The following is a 19,124-nucleotide window of genomic DNA, read 5'->3' as shown; positions in this document are numbered from 1 at the left end:
CCTTTTTGGCTGAAAGAGCCATGAAAGCCAAATATTTGAAAATATATTTCCGTGAGAGCCATATAATATTTTTAACACTGAATACAACTGTCAGGTTCAAACACTGATGACATGTATTAAACAGACAAGAAGCAAGGAATTCAACGGAGACAGGATTCAATTTAGCTTAATGAGGAGAAATCCGTGGACCTGTACCCTTTTACAGTGTCGTCCCACAAGAGAATTCTATGCCTCTTAACAACTAAATGCGTGCATCTCTTATTATTTTTAATAACATAGTTATTCAGAAGTTAACCAATAATAAATAAAATACTCTTGACCATTAATGCGACTTCTTGAACAGGTGCGGTAGAAACGGATGGATGGATTAAAATGCATGAGAATGTTTTATATTTTGAACGTTATTTTTAACACTGTGATTACCAGCGCAATTATTCATTACTTATCGTGTTAAGCAACGTCAGCTAAGATTAATCGGAGAGCCAGATGCGGTCATCAAAAGAGCCACATCTGGCTCGAGAGCCATAGGTTCCCTACCCCTGTCTTATCCACTATAGGTTTGCGTGTATTAAAACATGTGCAACCGTGTTAGGGCACACAAAACTGATCTACTAAGTTCATGCGCAGAAGAGCAAAATGGGCAAAATAGGGAGCGCAATCAATTTTGCATGTTTGTCTTCATGAATATGCAGCATATATGCTGATTATCAGAACTCCCGCAATACTGGGAGAAGGAGATGCAATAAAATAATTTGGGGCCATGTGATTTATTAAGACTAAGACTGTTCTGCGACTGCTGTTTTGTGTTTGTAGTGTATATACCACATTTGAATGTTGGTGCAAACTGACACAGTTACGCACAAATGGCTGTGAGAAAGAAGGCGGTTGTGCTGCACAGACAGACAATAGAGATAATATTCCGTCTGTGTGTGTCAGCATATGACTGTCAGAACAAAAACATTTAAGCATATTGTTTATTGAGCAATAACATCTAATAATTGTATAGCTGCCAGATGACTTAAGGGGCTGATTAAAACAAATTCAATATATTTGTTTTTGGGTCTGTTGGCGTTTCTTTTTTTTTTTTTATAGTGTTCCATTCTGCCATGTAGGAGATATATAACTATCTCTGTTGTGATCCGATTCCCGGATCACATCTTTTGTCTATTTTTGAGTCCTTGTTTGTGTGTTGATTATTGACTTTAGACTCTTCCTGTTTTGAGTTTTGCACTTCCTGTTTTATCTCATTGCCATGGTTTCTCATTTGTTCCACCTGCTATGTTTTTCGACGCACACCTAACGGCAATTGTTTACTTTAGTATTTAAGACTGTTTTTCTACCTCAGTTCGGTCTTGGCTCATGGTTTGCTACGCGCAATTGTCACGTTTGGTTTTCTCTGCTTTGTCGGTTCTGTGCTAAGTTACGCCTTAGCTTCTGGGCGCTTGACACGCGCTTCTGTAACACTTACTTGGCCTCTAGTGCTAGCTATTAGCTTTAGCTTTTTGTGTGCTCCGGCACGCCTTTACTTTGCTGTTTGTTTAAGTGTTCTTTTATTTTTGTATAATAAATCAGATTCATACCTGCAATCCTGCCTGCCTGGTCCCACTGCATCCTGAGGTGATATCTCCGCGCATCACAATGCGTTTTGAATGTGACAGTATGAGCCAAGACCGAACTGAGGTACAAAACAGTCTTAAATACTAAAGTAAAACAATTGACGTCAGGTGTGCGTCGAAAAACATAGCAGGTGGAACAAATGAGAAACCATGGCAACGAGATAAAACAGGAAGTGCAAATCTCAGAACAGGAAGAGTCTAAAATTAATAATCAAAACACAAACAAGGACTCAAAAATAGACAAAAGATGTGATCCGGGAATCGGATCACAACAATCTCTCTGATATGAAAAAGTGTTTAATATGCATTTTCTTCCTACATCATTCCGCACAGCCCGCATCATCACACACCACAACTTATATGTAATCTCCTATTTTAATGTAACATTTAAAATGAGCTGATTATGATAAAAGTGATCTCTAGTTGTTATATTTTGTTTTATATAATCTCTTTAATTGGTCAAAAGCCCCAACTACAGGGCGCCATATTGGGGCCAACTTTGAAACTGAATTGTCAATACTCTATATTAGGTCTTGCTTAGCCAGGAAGTAGTGTGCCATGAAGCTCAATGTGCCACTCTCGTCTCTTGTTGCACCCAATAAAGTGTTTACACAGTAGGTCATGTACTTATTACACACAAGCTGTTTGATTGTAATGTGCATTTTAGTTGTAGTTTTCATTCCAAAATTTGGAGGTGTTGAGATCGCCATTTAAAATCACTAATGCTAATCAGTAGCATGTCAATGCTTGATCCAATGTAAGTTAGCATGAAGCTATCACATTTAGAAAAAGGGGAGCCTTATTTTACATTGGAGTGTTTTCTATGAGGCAAACTTGCTTCACGGACATTTAAAATTGTAATATTACTGAGAGGCAGTTTGGCTCAGTCCGCTTCGAGTGCTGCTTCAGTGATTATTTCTTCACCAAATGTTTGAGCCGGATGTGACGTTACATGCAGCACTAGTATCGAAATATGGCACCGTTTGATTTTACGTGAATCTGTAACAGCAATACCAATGAAATTCAGTCAGTGCCTATGCAAGTATTGAATTCGCCAAACATCAGTCAATCAATTAAAATGTATTTATGTAGCCATCCATCAATTTTCTATGGTTTGTCCCTTTTGAGGTCGCGGCGGGTGCTGCAACCTATCCCAGTTGCACCACAAACCACAACGACTCTGATCCCACAGGGAAATAAAAAAAACTCAACCCAATGGGACAACGAAAAACCTTGGAAGGGACCGCAGATGTGTGATATGAGACCAAGTTACATGTGCCATGTTTTTTTTTTTTAAGTTGTGAGACACTCTTTTGATAACCTCACTTTTGGCTCTGGATGTGATCGATCCGATCAAAATGTTTCGATACCTGCGTGAGTCACAGAAAAGAAATGTATGTTCCAACCCCATATGAGCTATAATGGTCCACAAGTGCTTCCCTGCTGCTCTTCATGCTGGCTGGGGACTGTGAAATTAATTTCTAGGGTAGGATTAGCCTAACTCTAAATCCTAGACTTCTGTTAATGCATACTTGCCAACTTTGAGACCTCTAAATTCGGGAGATGGGGGCAGGGGTTGAGGTGGGTGGGATTGGGAGGGTTTTGATTGATTGATTGATACTTTTATTAGTAGAGAACAATGCTTTAACGGTCATAATAATTATTTCCAGTCATAGTGACATTGTGGCAGGGGGCATGGTCAGCGCGTTCCCTGCGGACGGGGTGTGTGTAGAAATCGGTCATGAAGCAGCTGACAGGTGAGTGGATAATCTCAGCTGGAACGAGTTATCTAATCACCTGTTCCTTTATTAGCAGCGCGGGAGACCGTGATCGGGAGGACGGACGACACTGAGGGAGCGTGCTGAAAAGCCAGAACCCAGAAGGATTCGAAAAGAGAATTGCAAGAGGGGCTGCAAAGCCTAATTGATTATTGTGTAAATATTAAAAGTTGTAAAAACCACTGAGTGAAGTGTGCGGAAGTCACTGATCCCGAAGACGCAGGTACGAGACCTGCTACAGACATATTAACCCAACCATTGTTCGGTGATGTTTTTATAAATAGTTTTAGTTCCTTGTTCATTTTTTCCCGCTGTTTCTTTCGCTAAATTAATGCAATGCGAATGTATAACCGCATTAAAGTATAATTCTCAGGCCTATTTCTATGAATTGTTTTAGAATGTTGGGGGCGGCATAGCTCGATTGGTAGAGTGGCCGTGCCAACAACTTGAGGTTTCCAGGTTTGATTCCCTTTTCAGCAATCCTAGTCACTGCCGTTGTGTCCTTGGGCAAGACACTTTACCCACCTGCTCCCAGTGCCACCCACACTGGTGTAAATGTAAGTTAGATATTGGGTTTCACTATGTAAAGAACTTTGAGTCACGCGAGAAAAGCGCTTTATAAATATAATTCACTTCACTTCACTATTTTTAACACTGTGATGACCAGTGGAATTATTCATTACTTATAGTATCAAGCAATGTCAGCTAAGATGTATCAGAGAGCCAGATGCAGTCATCAAAAGAGCCACATCTGGCTCTAGAGCCATAGGTTCCCTACCCCTGCACTAGAGTAATGTCATTTTAATAAATATACAGTTGTGTGCAGCGTAAATGTGCATTATTTTCCTCTCTACTGACATTCCTCCAAAGCCACGCCTACTCTGTTGCGATTGGTCGAGGGGTCGCGGGTCAGCTAGGGTCCTCACGCACTCAGAGCTGCATAAAGGTGGGTGGGTGTTAATTGTCATCGTCAAAGAGTAAAAAATATTCGGATACTGGAAAAATTTCTGCTGAATACTGTAGTGGAGAATGTGGAGTCAAACTGTTGCTTTGTTCAGCAAACATCTGCACGTGAATTTGCGAAAGCATATGAGCAGTGACTGCGAGGTAGGTCTTCAGTTCCCCTGTAAACAACATTTTCACTGCTGACTTAATCCGGTTAAGATACACAATTCCTATACCTAAAAAAAAAACACTCTCTGGATGACATTTTCAAGAAAAGGCGAGGATTGGTGCCTCAACATCAAGAGTAGAATATTTTAAACATACACGTCTAAAAAAATTGGAAAGGTAAGATAGGAGCCCTTTAAGAGTCATCATTGGTGGCATGCACCACTGTGATGAATAGAACTGCGGGGCATGAGTAACGTCAGCCCTCTTCTATTGTCTCTTGCTTTAATGATGACAAAATGTTCTCCATCGGCTTCCTTTAGTTCTCTTACTTTAAGAAAAAAATATTCTTTATTTCACAGGATCCAACTTTCTGTATTTAAATTTTTTTTGTCTGTTGCGTCTTTGTTTTACCAGAAGTATTTGTAAATTTGTAAATTTGTAATCTTCTCTCCTTATGGCTTTATATCACCTCCTGTGACTTATTATTACCAACGGAAGAAGGAGGCTGATACAACGACTGTGTATAATAACAACTCATTTTCATCAGGATCTGGCAACTAAATGCAATAGATTTTTTATTTTTCTGTACTCATTTGTATGCTATGTTGACCTTTCAGATATATTTGTCAGATTCTGATAATGCGGGAGCAGACACACTGCAAAAAGTCAGTGTTCAAAAACAAGAAAAAATATACAAAAACGAGGGGTATTTTACTTGAACTAAGCAAAATTATCTGCCAATAGAACAAGAACATTTTGCTTGTCAAGACTTTCCGAAACAAGTAAAATTACCTAACCTCAATGGACCCAAAAATACCTTAAAATAAGTACATTCTCACTAATAACAAGTGCACTTTTCTTGGTAGAAAAAAAAGAGACCTTTTTGCTCAATATGTTGAAAAATATTCTTAAATTAAGTAAATGCTAGTGCCATTATCTTGACATAATGATATGCGTTCGGCGTTATGATTTTTTTTTATCAAGCTTGAAGTAAAAAATTATTACTTTCAAAAATATTTTTTATCGTCCTAACGGGGGCTATGGTGTGGTTTGTTTTCCCGGAATGCAAAGGAAGGTGACGGGACATGGCGTGAAGGTAAACACATATTTAATCTATTACTATAAAAAAGTGCAAACAAGAGGCGTACACAAGGCGGAGAACAAACTTGGTTAAGAAGACAAAAACTAGCACAAAGGCAGGCCTATGGGCATAGAAACAAAAGACACTAACTGTGGCATTAATAAACAAAAACTTACTTGCGGTGACATGAGCAGGGCAGCATGAACTATGACATGAAACAGGAATGAAACCCAGTGGTCATAAACAGGGTGATGAGGCTAGAACGACCAACTGAAAAACCAGGCTTAAATAATGACATGATTGAAACAGGTGCGTGAAGTCCACACGTGAGACAGGTGAAACAAATGGGTCGCCATGGTGACAAAACAGGGGGGTGAATAAACAGGAACTAATGGAGTCTTGAAGTAACAGAACATAACTAAATAAAAACATGATCACAAGACATGACATTCATACTTGTGAGTGTTGATGACAGCTTTCCAAAAGTTGATATTGTAGTTTCAGGCATGTTACCTCAATATATGTCATCAAATCTCAGCTACAAGCTGTAATATCTTACTGAGATCATTTAGGACCAAAACCCTTAAAACAAGTAAAACACTCTAACATAAAATCTGCTTAGTGAGAAGAATTATCTTATCAGACAGAAAATAAGCAACTATCACCTTTATTTGAGATATTTCATCTTACTGAGATTTCATTTTTTGCAGTGCAGTTATGCTGGCTTTAACCTTTTAAAAGCGTTGAAACCTAGTACAGGCCACAGTGGGGTTGCATTTGTGTTGCTATGGTAATTGCTCCGTGGGACATGTTTTCGTATCCACATTCTATATGTAAATCAGCATTACTGGGCGGCTAACTGTGCATAACTCTGTCAGGTAAAACTTCAGCAATACCAAAACAACCGAGGGCTTTGAACAAGCACTTAAATAAAGTCAGCAAGGGCAGAGCAGTCTAACTTAGACCGTACACTACAAAAAGTCAGTGTTCAAAAATAAGGAAAAAAAAATGAAATAAATGAGCAAAATAAGCAAAATTATCTGCCAATAGAACAAGAAAATCTGGCTTGTCAAGACTTTCCAAAACAAGTAAAATTAGCTAACCTTAATGAACCCACAAAATACCTAAAAATAAGTATATTCTCACTAATAACAAGTGTACTACTATATGAGTACGTATTTTCAATTGTTTCATTGAAAATTAAACAGCAAATTCCATTTGGCTGTCATTTGTTTTAATTATGAGACACACTTGTGTCAAAGTCATGATTTTTTTTTCATGTTTTTAAGAAATGATTACCTTAAAATAGTTTTATACTTGTGGGTGTTGATGACACAGCTTTGCAACAGTTGAAATTCTAGTTTCAAGCATGTTTTACTCAATATAGGTCATAAAATCTCAGCTACAAGCTGTAATATCTTACTGAGATCATTTAGGACCAAAAGGATTAAAACAAGTAAAACACTCTAACATAAAATCTTATGTATGGCCGCGCAAGTCCCGGGATGCCCAAAATGTCCATAACACACACAGCCAAGTCCCATGGGGAGTGATGATAAAAGTGAGAACAATCGGTAAAATGTTCAAATATCACTCTTGGGATCGAGCCCCAAGTCCTAAGACTTGTGGCACTCCATGTGGGACTCGAACCTGGGTAGGTATTTTGAACATTTTTCGGACTTTTGTCGACTTTTCCAACTTTTATCCCCCCTCCCCGTGGGACTCGGCTGGGTGTGTGATGGACATGTTGGGCATCTCGGGACTTGCCTAGCCGGCGGCGGGACTCGTGGGACTCGAACCTGGGTAGGTATTTTGAACATTTTTGAGGACTTTTGCTGACTTTTCCAATTTGTATCCCCCACTTCCCGTAGCACTGTCCTGGGTGCGTTTTGGACTATTTTTTGCATCCCGAGACTTGTGCGGCCGGCGGCAGGACTCTTGGGACTAGAACCCGGGGAGGTATTTTGGACAAAATTGGGACTTTTGACCATTTTGGCCGCCTTTTCCCCTCTTCTTCCCCACCCTCCTCTGCACCATTGCTGGGTGTGTTTTGGACATTTGGACCAAAATAGTTTCAAACACTGCGATAAGGTGGCGACTTGTCCAGTGTGTACGCCGCCTTCCGCCCGATTGTAGCTGAGATAGGCACCAGCGCCCCCCGCTACCCCAAAGGGAATACGCTGTAGAAAATGGATGGATGGATAGTTTCAAGCATGCTTTACTTAATATAGGTCATAAAATCTCAGCAACACGTCGTGATATCTTACTAAGATCATTAAAGACCAAAACCCTTAAAACAAGTAAAACACTAACATAAAATCTTATGTATGGCCGCGCAAGTCCCGGGGTGCCCAAGATGTCCATAACACACCCAGCCGGGTCCCACAGGAAAGAGAGATAAAAGTTGGCAAAAGTCCCAAAAATGTTCGAATTACCTACCCAGGTTCGAGTCCCACAAGTCCCACCGCCGGCCGGGATGCCCACAATGTCCAAAATGCACCCAGCAAAGTCCCAAGGGAAGGCGGGGAGAAAAGTGAGAAAAGTCGGTAAAATGTTCAAATATCACACCTGGGTTCGAGTGCCACAAGTCCTAAGACTTGTGGCACTCCATGTGGGACTCCAACCTGGGTAGGTATTTTGAACATTTTTGGGACGTTTGCCGGCTTTTCCAACTTTTATCCCCCCTCCCCGTGGGACTCGGCTGGGTGTTTGATGGACATTTTGGGCATCCCGGGACTTGTGGGACTCGAACCTGGGTAGGTAATTTAAAAAATTTTAAGGACTTTATCCGACTTTTCTCACTTTTCTCCCCCACTTTCCGTGAGGCCGTCTTGGGTGCGTTTTGAACATTTTTTGCATCCCGGGACTTGTGCGGCCGGCGGCGGGACTCTTGGGACTAGAACCCGTGGAGGTATTTTGGACGAAATTGGGACTTTTGACCATTTTGGCCGCCTTTTCTCCTCTTCTTCCCCGCCTTCCTGTGCACCATTGCTGGGTGTGTTTTGGACATTTACACAAAAATAGTTTCAAGTATGCTCGGTTGGTAAAGTGGCAGTGCCAGCAACTTGAGGGTTGCAGGTTCGATTCCCGCTTCCGCCGTCCGAGTCACTGCCGTTGTGTCCTTGGGCAAGACACTTTACCCACCTGCTCCCAGTGCCACACACACTGGTTTAAAAGTAACTTAGGTATTGTGTTTCACTACGTAAAGCGCTTTGAGTCACTAGAGAAAAAGCGCTATATAAATACAATTCACTTCACTTCACTTTTACTCAATATAGGTCATTAAATCTCAGCAACAAGCTGTAATATCTTACAGAGATAATTAAGGACCAAAACCCCTTAAAACAAGTAAAACACTCTAACATACAATCTGCTTAGTGAGAAGAAGAATCTTATTAGACAGAAAATAAGCAAATATCACCCTTATTTGAGATATTTAATCTTACTTAGATTTCAGTTTTCGCAGTCTAATGGGACACAATAAAAGAAATAAAGAAATATTGACTAATCATTTAATTTGTCATCAACGTATTATCATTTGGAATTAGACAGTTAAATGTATGTACTTAAATGTAAAATCGAATAAATACATAAATGAAATAAACCTGCTCAGTGGCCTTGTGGTTAGAGGGTCCGCCCTGAGACTGAATGGTCGTGAGTTCAAACCCTGGCCGAGTCATACCAAAGACTATAAAAATTGGACCCATTGCCTCCCTGCTTGGCACTCAGGGTTGGGATTGGGGTTTAAATCACCAAAATGATTCCCGAGCGCGGCCACCGCTGCTGCTCACTGCTCCCCTCAACTCCCAGGGGGTCAACATGGGGATGAGTCAAATGCAGAGAGCAATGTCACCACACCTAGCGTGTGTGACTATCATTGGGACTTTACCTTTAACGTTAAATGTAAATTGTATGATTTGTAAAAGTACATTTATTGTTTGATGTATATTTATTGATTATTAACTATTGGCATAAGGAATTTATCATTTTGGGTGATTTTAGTAAAAAAATGGCTTAGCCAATTGTCCACAAATGATAGACCTTTATTCCATGGGGCAAATTCTACTGGGTTAATAAATTAATTTACCTGAGTTGATCCTCGATCCTTGTCCTGAACAGACTTGAAACTTGTTACTAACCCATCGTATCTGGAATAATGTCTGACTGCTTTAGGGAACACTGTCTTATGTATTGTGTTTGGAAAATGAAAACACCTTGATCTTCCTCAAAATATATAGCATTTAGACCAGGGGTTACCAACGCGATGCCCGCGGGCACCAGGTAGCCCGTAAGGACCAGATGAGTAGCCCGCTAGCCTGTTCTGAATTAGCTCAAATAGCAGCACTTCCCAGTGAGCTGCCTCTATTTTTTAAATTGTATTTATTTACTAGCAAACTGGTCTCGCTTTGCTCCATCCATCCATTTTCTACCGCTTATTCCCTTTTGGGGTTGCGGGGGGCGCTGGCGCCTATCTCAGCTATAATCGAGCAGAAGGCGGTGTACACCCTGGACAAGTCGCCACTTCATCGCAGGGCCAACACAGATAGACAGACAACATTCACACTCACATTCACACACTTGGGCCAATTTAGTGTAACCAATCAACCTATCCCCAGGTGCATGTCTTTGGAAGTGGGAGGAAGCCGGAGTACCCAGAGGGAACCCACGCATTTACGGGGAGAACATGCAAACTCCACACAGAAAGATCCCGGCCTGGATTTGAACCCGGGACTGCAGGAACTTCGTATTGTGAGGCAGACGCACTAACCCCTCTGCCACCGTGAAGCCCACCCCTGATTTAGACATTGTAAAAAAAAATAATAATAATGAAGATCACTTTACTCCCAGTAAGAAGCTTTTGCGTTAAAGACTCACATCTTCCCTGGACTCTGATCTTAGAAGCCTCTTCAAAGAGAATGAAGTGCATTGTGAATTATATTTATAAAGTGCTTTTCTCGAGTGACTCAAATTGCTTTACATAGTGAAACCCATTATCTAAGTTACATTTAAACCAGTATGGGTGACACTAGGAGCAGGTGGGTCAAGTTTCTTGCCCAAGGACACAAGGGCAGTGACTTGGATGGTGGAAGCGAGACACATATATGGCATGAACCGAATATTGCTCGTCCAAGCAACCCCGATGATTGCAAAGAATATAGATTTTTAAAGAATCAATGTAAAACTAAATCAAGGAATGCTAAATATGCTTTTTATGATACATTCTATAAAAAAATCCACAACGGCAAAATATCTGAATATCATTCTTAACGAAAGCAACCGATATTAATTTAATCAGCTTCATAGCAACATGAATACTATCTCCGATCCCGCTCTAATCTCTAAGGACTTAATGAGTACTTCTTATCTGTTTCTCGTACATTGCATACCTCCCCTTATTCCTTGGCTCAACGTGTTATTTTCCCGAAATAGTTTCTCCTTCAGGAAAATTATACCTCCTGCTGTGTATAATGCCATTGTTGAGTTAAAAGGGACTTTAGTGCTGTTGCAGATAGTCTATACCTGAATTTGTGGCTCACATACCAATGTATCCTTTGGCTAATGTATTTAATCTCCCCTTGTCTACAACACATCTTATTCCCTTCATATGGAAATGTTCCAGAGTTGTTCCTCTTTTCAAAGGAGGAGACCCAACCGAAGCAAATAATTTCAGACCAATTTCCAGAATCTCTGCAATTGCACAAGTTTTTGGGAAAAAAATATTTTCCATCCATCCCATCCATCTATTTTCTACCGCTTGTCCCTTTTGGGGAAACGGGGGGTGCCGCATTCAGGCGGAAGGCGGCGTACACCCTGGACAAGTTGCCACCTCATCACAGGGCCATATTCCATTAATTATTTCATTATGTCACTCAAGTAAATATTTTATCTCCAGGTTGTGTTGTTTTTTTCTACAACTACTTCTTTTCATCTGAGGGCATTCAATCGATCGCAACTGGACTGTTTGGTTTGTCTTGGAAGACGTCCCGCCTGTCATCCGAGTAGGCTTCATCGGTTCGTGGTCATAGACTTATATTGTCCAGCTATACTCTAGCGCAGGGGTCACCAACATTTTTGAAACCAAGAGCTACTTCTTGGGTACTGATTAATGCGAAGGGCTACCAGTTTGATACACACTTAAATAAATTGCCAGGAATAGCCAATTTGCTCAATTTACCTTTAACTCTATGTTATTATTAATAAAACTAGCTGATTCAAATCTTTTAGAAAAAATTTAAAAAATAATTTATGGAACATCATTAGTAATTTTTCCTGATTAAGATTAATTTTAAAATTTGGATGACATGTTTTAAATCTGCACTTTGTTAGAACATATAACAAATCGAACCAAGCTATATTACATATATACAAAGACGAATCATTATTTCTTCTGGATTTTCCAGAACAACAATTTTTAAATAAATTCAAAAGACTTTGAAATAAGAGTTAAATTTGATTCAACAGAATTTTTAGATTTGCCAGAATTTTTTGGAGTTGTAATCATAATAGGTTTGAAGAAATATTTCACAAATATTCTTCGTCGAAAAAACAGAAGCTAAAATGAAGAATTAGATTAAAATGTATTTATTATTCTTTACAATAAAAATAATACATTTACTTGAACATTGATTTAAATTGTCAGGAAAGAAGAGGAAGGAATTCCATCCATCCATTTTCTACTGCTTATTCCCTTTTGGGGTCGCGGGGGGCGCTGGCGCCAATCTCAGCTACAATCGGGCGGAAGGCGGGGTACACCCTGGAATTTAAAAGGTAAAAAGGTATATGTGTTTAAAAATCCTAAAGTCATTTTTAAGGTTGTATTTTTTCTCTAAAATTGTCTTTCTGAAAGTTATAAGAAGCAAAGTAAAACAAATAAATGAATTTATTTAAACAAGTGAAGACCAAGTTTTTAAAATATTTTCTTGGATTTTCAAATTCCATTTGAGTTTTGTCTCTCTTAGAATGAAAAATGTCGAGCAAAGCGAGACCAGCTTACTAGTAAATAAATACTATTTAAAAATTAGAGGCAGCTCAGTGGTAAGTGCTGCTATTTGAGCTATTTTTAGAACAGGCCAGTGGGTGACTCATCTGGTCCTGAGGGGCTACCTGGTGCCCGCGGGCACCACGTTGGTGACCCCTGCTCTAGCGACTGGTGCCAAACCCAAAATGTTTATACTCCAAAAACCTGGAGGGTGTGCCTGGGCAAAGAGGGTTTTGCCCTATCGTAGTGAGGAAAACAATTGATTGATGCAAACAAGTAATCCTAAATCCTACTGTCAAAGCCAACGACAGTCGTTAATGTGTAATTTCCCCTCGTTACCATTGACCGTCTACAACATGGGTGTCAAACTCTGGCCCTTTCATTTGGCCCTTGAGGCAGTATAAAAGTAACATTAGAGCTGGCCTGCCGGTTTTATACAGCTAATACTCACCACTAACACTCATACTTGCCAACCCTCCCGATTTTCCCAGACTCCCAAATTAAAGTGCCCCTCCCGAAAATCTCCCGGGGTAAACATTCTCCCGAATTTCTCCCCATTTCTACCCGGACGACAATATATGGGGCGTGCATTAACGGCACTGCCTTCCATCCTCTACAACCTGTCGTCACGTCCGCTTTTCCTACATAGAAATAGCGTGCCAACCCAGTCACATAATATATGCAGCTTTTACACACCCACGCACACAAGTGAATGCAACGCATACTTATTCAACAGCCATATAGGTCACACTGAGGGTGGCCGTATAAACAACGTTATCAATCTTACAAATATGCACCACACTGTGAACCCACACCAAACAAGAAAAACAAACACATTTCGGGAGAACATCCGCACCGTAACACAACATAAACACAACAGAACAAATACCCAGAACCTCTTGCAGCACTAAATCTTCCGGGACGCTACAATAATTAATGTTTTACTCATGCACTTTCTCTTGCTACTTCAAGGCTTCAATGTTTGATTATTTTGTTATTGTTATTTTATTTGCAAATGTATTATTAGCCTGTGGAAAAAGTTTATTTTGATATTTACCTCAAAGGGCTGCAAAAAGAAAAGAGGCATTCAATTTTTATTTAAATTGTATTTGATATGCCATTGATATTTTTTGATGATTATTATTTAAAACTCGATTTTACATGTCACTATAACATTATATAAGCCTTGCTTGTTCAATATTCAATGCAAAACTTGTTTGGGTCCCTATTAAAAGGTTCATTTGTTCAACCTTGGCCCGTGGCTCTGTTCAGTTTTAAATTTTGGCCCCTTGGTCTATAAGCACCAACTGATAAAGACTGGCAAAACGTCTTCCAAGACCAACCAAACAGTCCAGCTGTGATCAATTGAATGCCCTGAGATGAATAAGAACATCTATAGACATACAACTTTTCTTAAATTTACATATGATTTGTTCCTGCATCCGACACTAGCCAACTTACAGGTCATATTTGTATTCATTTGTCAAAACTTTTGATATGGTTGACCATTATCTTCTCCTAGACAAACTGCATCATATTGGACTGATTCAAAATGTTGTCCTTCTATTTAACTATAATCTTCACAATAGATATCAACATGTCAATCTGATCATGTTAGTTGATAGAGGTGTCCCACAAAGTTGTTTTCAAAGCCAACTTCTTTTCTCTCTGTTTATTAATGATTTACCTCAAGTGTGTTCATTCTGTAATGTTAATCTTTATGCCGATTATTTATTCATCATACCAAAGCTGATGTATCACAAATCAAGTATAATTTTCAATGAGATTTCAATACTGTACAACACAGATGTGATAACAACAGATTTGTTCTTTAAATAAAAAATATATGTTTTATCGTCTTTGGCACAAAACCTCGTTTATCTCATGTACCTGAGTTGCATGTTCATTTCAGTGACAGAACTCCAATAGAGCAAGTTTATGTATTTAAATAACTTGGTCTTTGGCTCCACCCTGAGCTTACCTTTAAACCACACATTGATTACATTTGTAAGAAAATGTATGGCTGTTAGGGCTCTTTCTACAGATCAATCCGTTGTTTTTAATTTCTAGTTCCAAAAATAGTAATTTCACAGTTTTACTTGCCATGCTATATTATGCTGATGGTGTTTACTAAAAAGACTACTGACACTATTCTTAAAACTCTCAAACTTTTAAATAATTATTTTTGCAGATTTGTCATACGATGTCCATTCAGAACTCCCCATTGAGTCATGTGCCAGCTGTTAATTGGCTTAACCCTAAATCGCGGCATCACTTTTACTGGGTTTTGTTTCATATTAAATGTATCTATTTACATGTTCGATCGTACTTAAAGCAACTTTTGGTTCAGTATAGAGCTACCTATTGTCTCAGACAAATAACTTATCCCTTGTTTACAGTTAGTAAACTTAATAAGGAAATGGGCTGTAGTTCATTCAAGTTTAAAATCCCATTTTTTGCTTCTTTAAAGTCTATTGCTTATTTTTTAAATTTTTAAATGGAATTTATATTACCACTTGCAAACAAGTTGTACTTGTTTCTGATGTTGAAGTTGTATTCGGTTGCTCCTGAAGTTGTACTGTATTGTATTGTATGGTTTTAGTAAATGCCTGAGTGCAGGTGTGTTGTGGATAGGGTTGCAAAAAAATGTCCGAAACGCACCCAGCAAAATTCAAAGTTTTAAACTTTCCATGGGAATTAACGCGATTTAATGGGAAATTAATGGGAATAAACGTTGAATGCAACATGCTAGATCTTGCAGTATGATTATTAGCTAAAACAACCTTATTTAATGCAAATTCAGTAGAATTTCAATCCTGCACAGTGCATTCCTCCATCATGTGCACAGATAATTCCCAGCATGCTACACACTACAGTAGGGCTATTGAAGCCACACTAGTATTTGAGCCCAAGGACTTCATCCAGTCAGGTAAGTTTTGATGATATTACTGGGGTAAATATATTTGATCTATGGTATTTAAGTTTAATAGAGGTGTAATTGCTAGTTACTGTATGACTTTATACTACTCCAGCAGACTTCCATTAAGCTAGCAAGCTGTTCCTTTACTTGTTAAATTAATTTTGGGGCCAATATCTTTAGCTAGCTAGGTTTATGTACCACCACAGTCTCATAATGAACAAAACATAATTTTCCGTTAGCCGTGATGCTAATTGTCTCTATGGTAAATCCCATTCATTTATGCTAACAACATTAGTGATCCGAATTTACCTTTTTTGTGATCTGTAAAGTTCAACTAGCAAATATTACAAACCCCGTTTCCATATGAGTTGGGAAATTGTGTTAGATGTAAATATAAACAGAATACAATGATTTGCAAATACGGTTCAACCCATATTCAATTGAATGCACTACAAAGACAAGATATTTCATGTTCAAACTCATAAACTTTTTTTTTTTGCAAGCAATAATTAACTTAGAATTTCATGGCTGCAACACGTGCCAAAGTAGTTGGGAAAGGACATGTTCACCACTGTGTTACATCACATTTTCTTTTAACAACACTCAATAAACTTTTGGGAACTGAGGAAACTAATTGTTGAAGCTTTGAAAGTGGAATTCTTTCCCATTCTTGTTTTATGAGAGCTTCAGTCATTCAACAGTCCGGGGTCTTGTTGTCGTGTTTTACAATTCATAATGTGCCACACATTTTCTATGGGAGACATGTCTGGACTGCAGGCGGGACAGGAAAGTACCCGCACTCTTTTACTACAAAGCCACGATGTTGTAAAACTTGGCTTGGCATCGTTTTGCTGAAATAAGCAGGGGCGTCCATGATAACGTTGCTTGGATGACAACATATGTTGAAAAGAAGATGCAGGGGTTATCCTGAATAAAATTGAAATTAATTTCATTATTTCATGATTTAAATAATTGTTTAATGATTTATTTAATTATTTCCTAAACTTATGTGCCATTAATTAGTTTTATCTCTCAAACTCACTCATCAAAGTCAGTAGGTGTGGCTAATACAAATCTAGTCCAATGATTGCTTTGGTTTGAAGCCTTTCAAAACATGGCGACTAAGGAGGATGCACTCATACTTTTTGCAAATTATGTAGAAGCAACACCTGCTGGCCCAAACAGAGCATGTAAAAGTTAAAGGGGAACATTATCACCAGACCTATGTAAGCATCAATATATACCTTTATGTTGCAGAAAAAAGACCATAAGTTTTTTTTACCGATTTTCGAACCCTAAAAGGGTGAATTTGGCGATTTAAACTCCTCCCAATTGTTCGCTGTCGGAGAGATGACCTTTCATCCATTTTCGCAAACACATTACACACACAAGTCAAATCAGCTCTATTATTTTCCGTTTTTTCGACTGTTTTCCGTACCTTGGAGACATCATGCCTCGTCGGTGTGTTGTCAGAGGGTGTAACAACACGATCAGGGACGGATTCAAGTTGACTTACGTGGAGTTTGCATTGATTAGCATGGCATGCTAATCGATGCTAACATGCTATTTAGGTTATCTGTATGTACATTTGTAGCTATATTTGCATCCAGAGTTTCCCTCCACCCACATTTAATGCCAAACAAACACATACCAATCGACGGATTCAAGTACACCAGTGGTCAAAAGATGCGAAAGTCCCTCGTTTGTTCTGCACATTTTACAGACGACAGCGATGCTATGACAGATGGCACAGAGATGTGTGGATATCCTGCTACACTCAAAGCAGATGCATTTCCAACGATAAAGTCAACAAAATCACAAAGGTGAGTTTTGTTGATGTTATTGACTTATGTGCTAATCAAACATATTTGGTCACGGCAGGACTGCCAGATAATCGATGCTAACATGCTATTTAGGCCAGCTGTATGTACATTTATAGCTATATTTGCATCCAGCCTTTCCCTCCACCCACATTTAATGCCAAACAAACTTACCAATCGACGGATTAAAGTTGCTCCAGTGGTCAAAAGATGGAATTGTTTGTTAGATGGCGATCACCGAATAGCTTCAATAGCTATTCCCTCAATGGCTTTAGTTTCTTCTTCAATTTTGTTTTTGCTATCTGCCTCCACACTCCAACCATCCGTTTCAATACATGCGTAATCTGTTGAATCGCTTGAGCCGCTGAAATCCGAGTCTGAATCCAAGCTAATGTCGCTATATCTTGCTGTTCTATCCGCCATGTTTGTTTGTATTGGCGTCACTATGTGATGTCACAGGAAAATGGACGGGTGGATTTACAGATAGTGAAAATCAGGGACTTTAAAGCATTTTTTCGGGATATTCCATGATGGGTAAAATTTTGAAAAAAACTTCGAAAAATAAAATAAGCTCCGAGGAACTGATTTTTATTGGTTTTAACCCTTCTGAAATTTGATAATGTTCCCCTTCAAAGTAGAGCAATTTATTGAAGTTGTCCGAGTAATTTCTACGGTTTCAAACCAAGATATAGACCAGTAGTCCTGCCTTTCTCTGGTCGAAGTGCCCCATAGACAAGTGACGGTGCTGGGTAACCAATTATGTGTTAGGACCCGCCCACTGACTTTGACACATACAATAAATTAATTAAGCATTGACACACAAGTTCATTGAAAAAATAATTACATTGTTAAATAATAGTGAACTCATAATATAATAACATCAAAAATTAATTAAATAATTAAATTATTACATTAGTGCATGTGCCTCACAATACGAAGGTCCTGAGTTCAATCCCGGCCTCAGGATCTTTCTGTGTGGAGTTTGCATGTCCTCCCCGTGACTGCGTGGGTTCTTCGCAGGCACTCGGGCTTCCTCCCACCTCCAAAGACATGCAGCTGGGGATAGGTTGATTGGCAACACTAAATAGTCCCAAGTGTGTGAATGTGAGTGTGAATGTTGTCTGTCTATCTGTGTTGGCCCTGCGATGAGGTGGTGACTTGTCCAGGGTGTACGCGGCCTTCCGCCCAAATGCAGCTGAGATAGGCTCCAGCACCCCCCCGCAAACCCGAAAGGGACAAGCGGTAGAAAATGGATGCATAGATGGATAATGAATTTTACTTTTTCATTAAATACAATAAGGAAACATTTGATTTATATGATTAATTTAAATTATAACTAAATAATGACACAATTAAGTAATTATTTGAAAATGTAACCTTGTTCAATTTGACCTTCAAAAAGACTGAGACATATTCCCAATATATAATTTAACAATTTACTTACCTTGATCATTTGCCATCTTGTCTGGATGCTCCACTGAACAAAACACAATAAAAAAAAGATTAGGCACGTTGAATAAATATAAACGAAAGGAGGTAATTTTTGGATGAATAATGTTTCAACACAAATGCAGAGTATAAAGACTCGCCACGGGAATAAATAATTGTTTTGCTCAAAATTATATATATACATGTTTTAGTAATGTACATATACACACTAGTGTTGTCTCGATACAAATATTTTGTTATTGGTACAGTACCAGAAGGTTTTTCAATACTTTTCAAAATAAAGGGGATTGCAAAAATTTCATTATTGGCTTTATTTGAACAGAAATGTTATGATTCTGGTACATTAAACATATGTTTGTTATTGCACT

The 19,124-nt window shown here is 38.9% G+C and overlaps 1 protein-coding gene across 2 annotated transcripts in view; it reads right to left on the bottom strand.

The window, feature by feature from the left end:
• Positions 1–19,124, bottom strand: part of dcc (DCC netrin 1 receptor) — an 803,111-nt gene that overhangs the window by 205,139 nt on the left and 578,848 nt on the right. For both annotated transcript variants that reach the window (XM_061876767.1, XM_061876768.1), the window contains exon 21: positions 18,752–18,784. In XM_061876767.1, the coding sequence (XP_061732751.1) occupies positions 18,752–18,784 (33 nt within the window). The remainder of the gene's footprint in view (positions 1–18,751; positions 18,785–19,124) is intronic.

The sequence above is a fragment of the Nerophis ophidion genome, linkage group LG17 (genome assembly GCF_033978795.1).
Source record: "Nerophis ophidion isolate RoL-2023_Sa linkage group LG17, RoL_Noph_v1.0, whole genome shotgun sequence".
In the NCBI taxonomy this organism is placed as follows: Eukaryota; Metazoa; Chordata; class Actinopteri; order Syngnathiformes; family Syngnathidae; genus Nerophis; species Nerophis ophidion.
The sequence above is the reverse complement of the archived record's forward strand: the minus strand, read 5'-3'. Positions and strand labels throughout refer to the sequence as shown.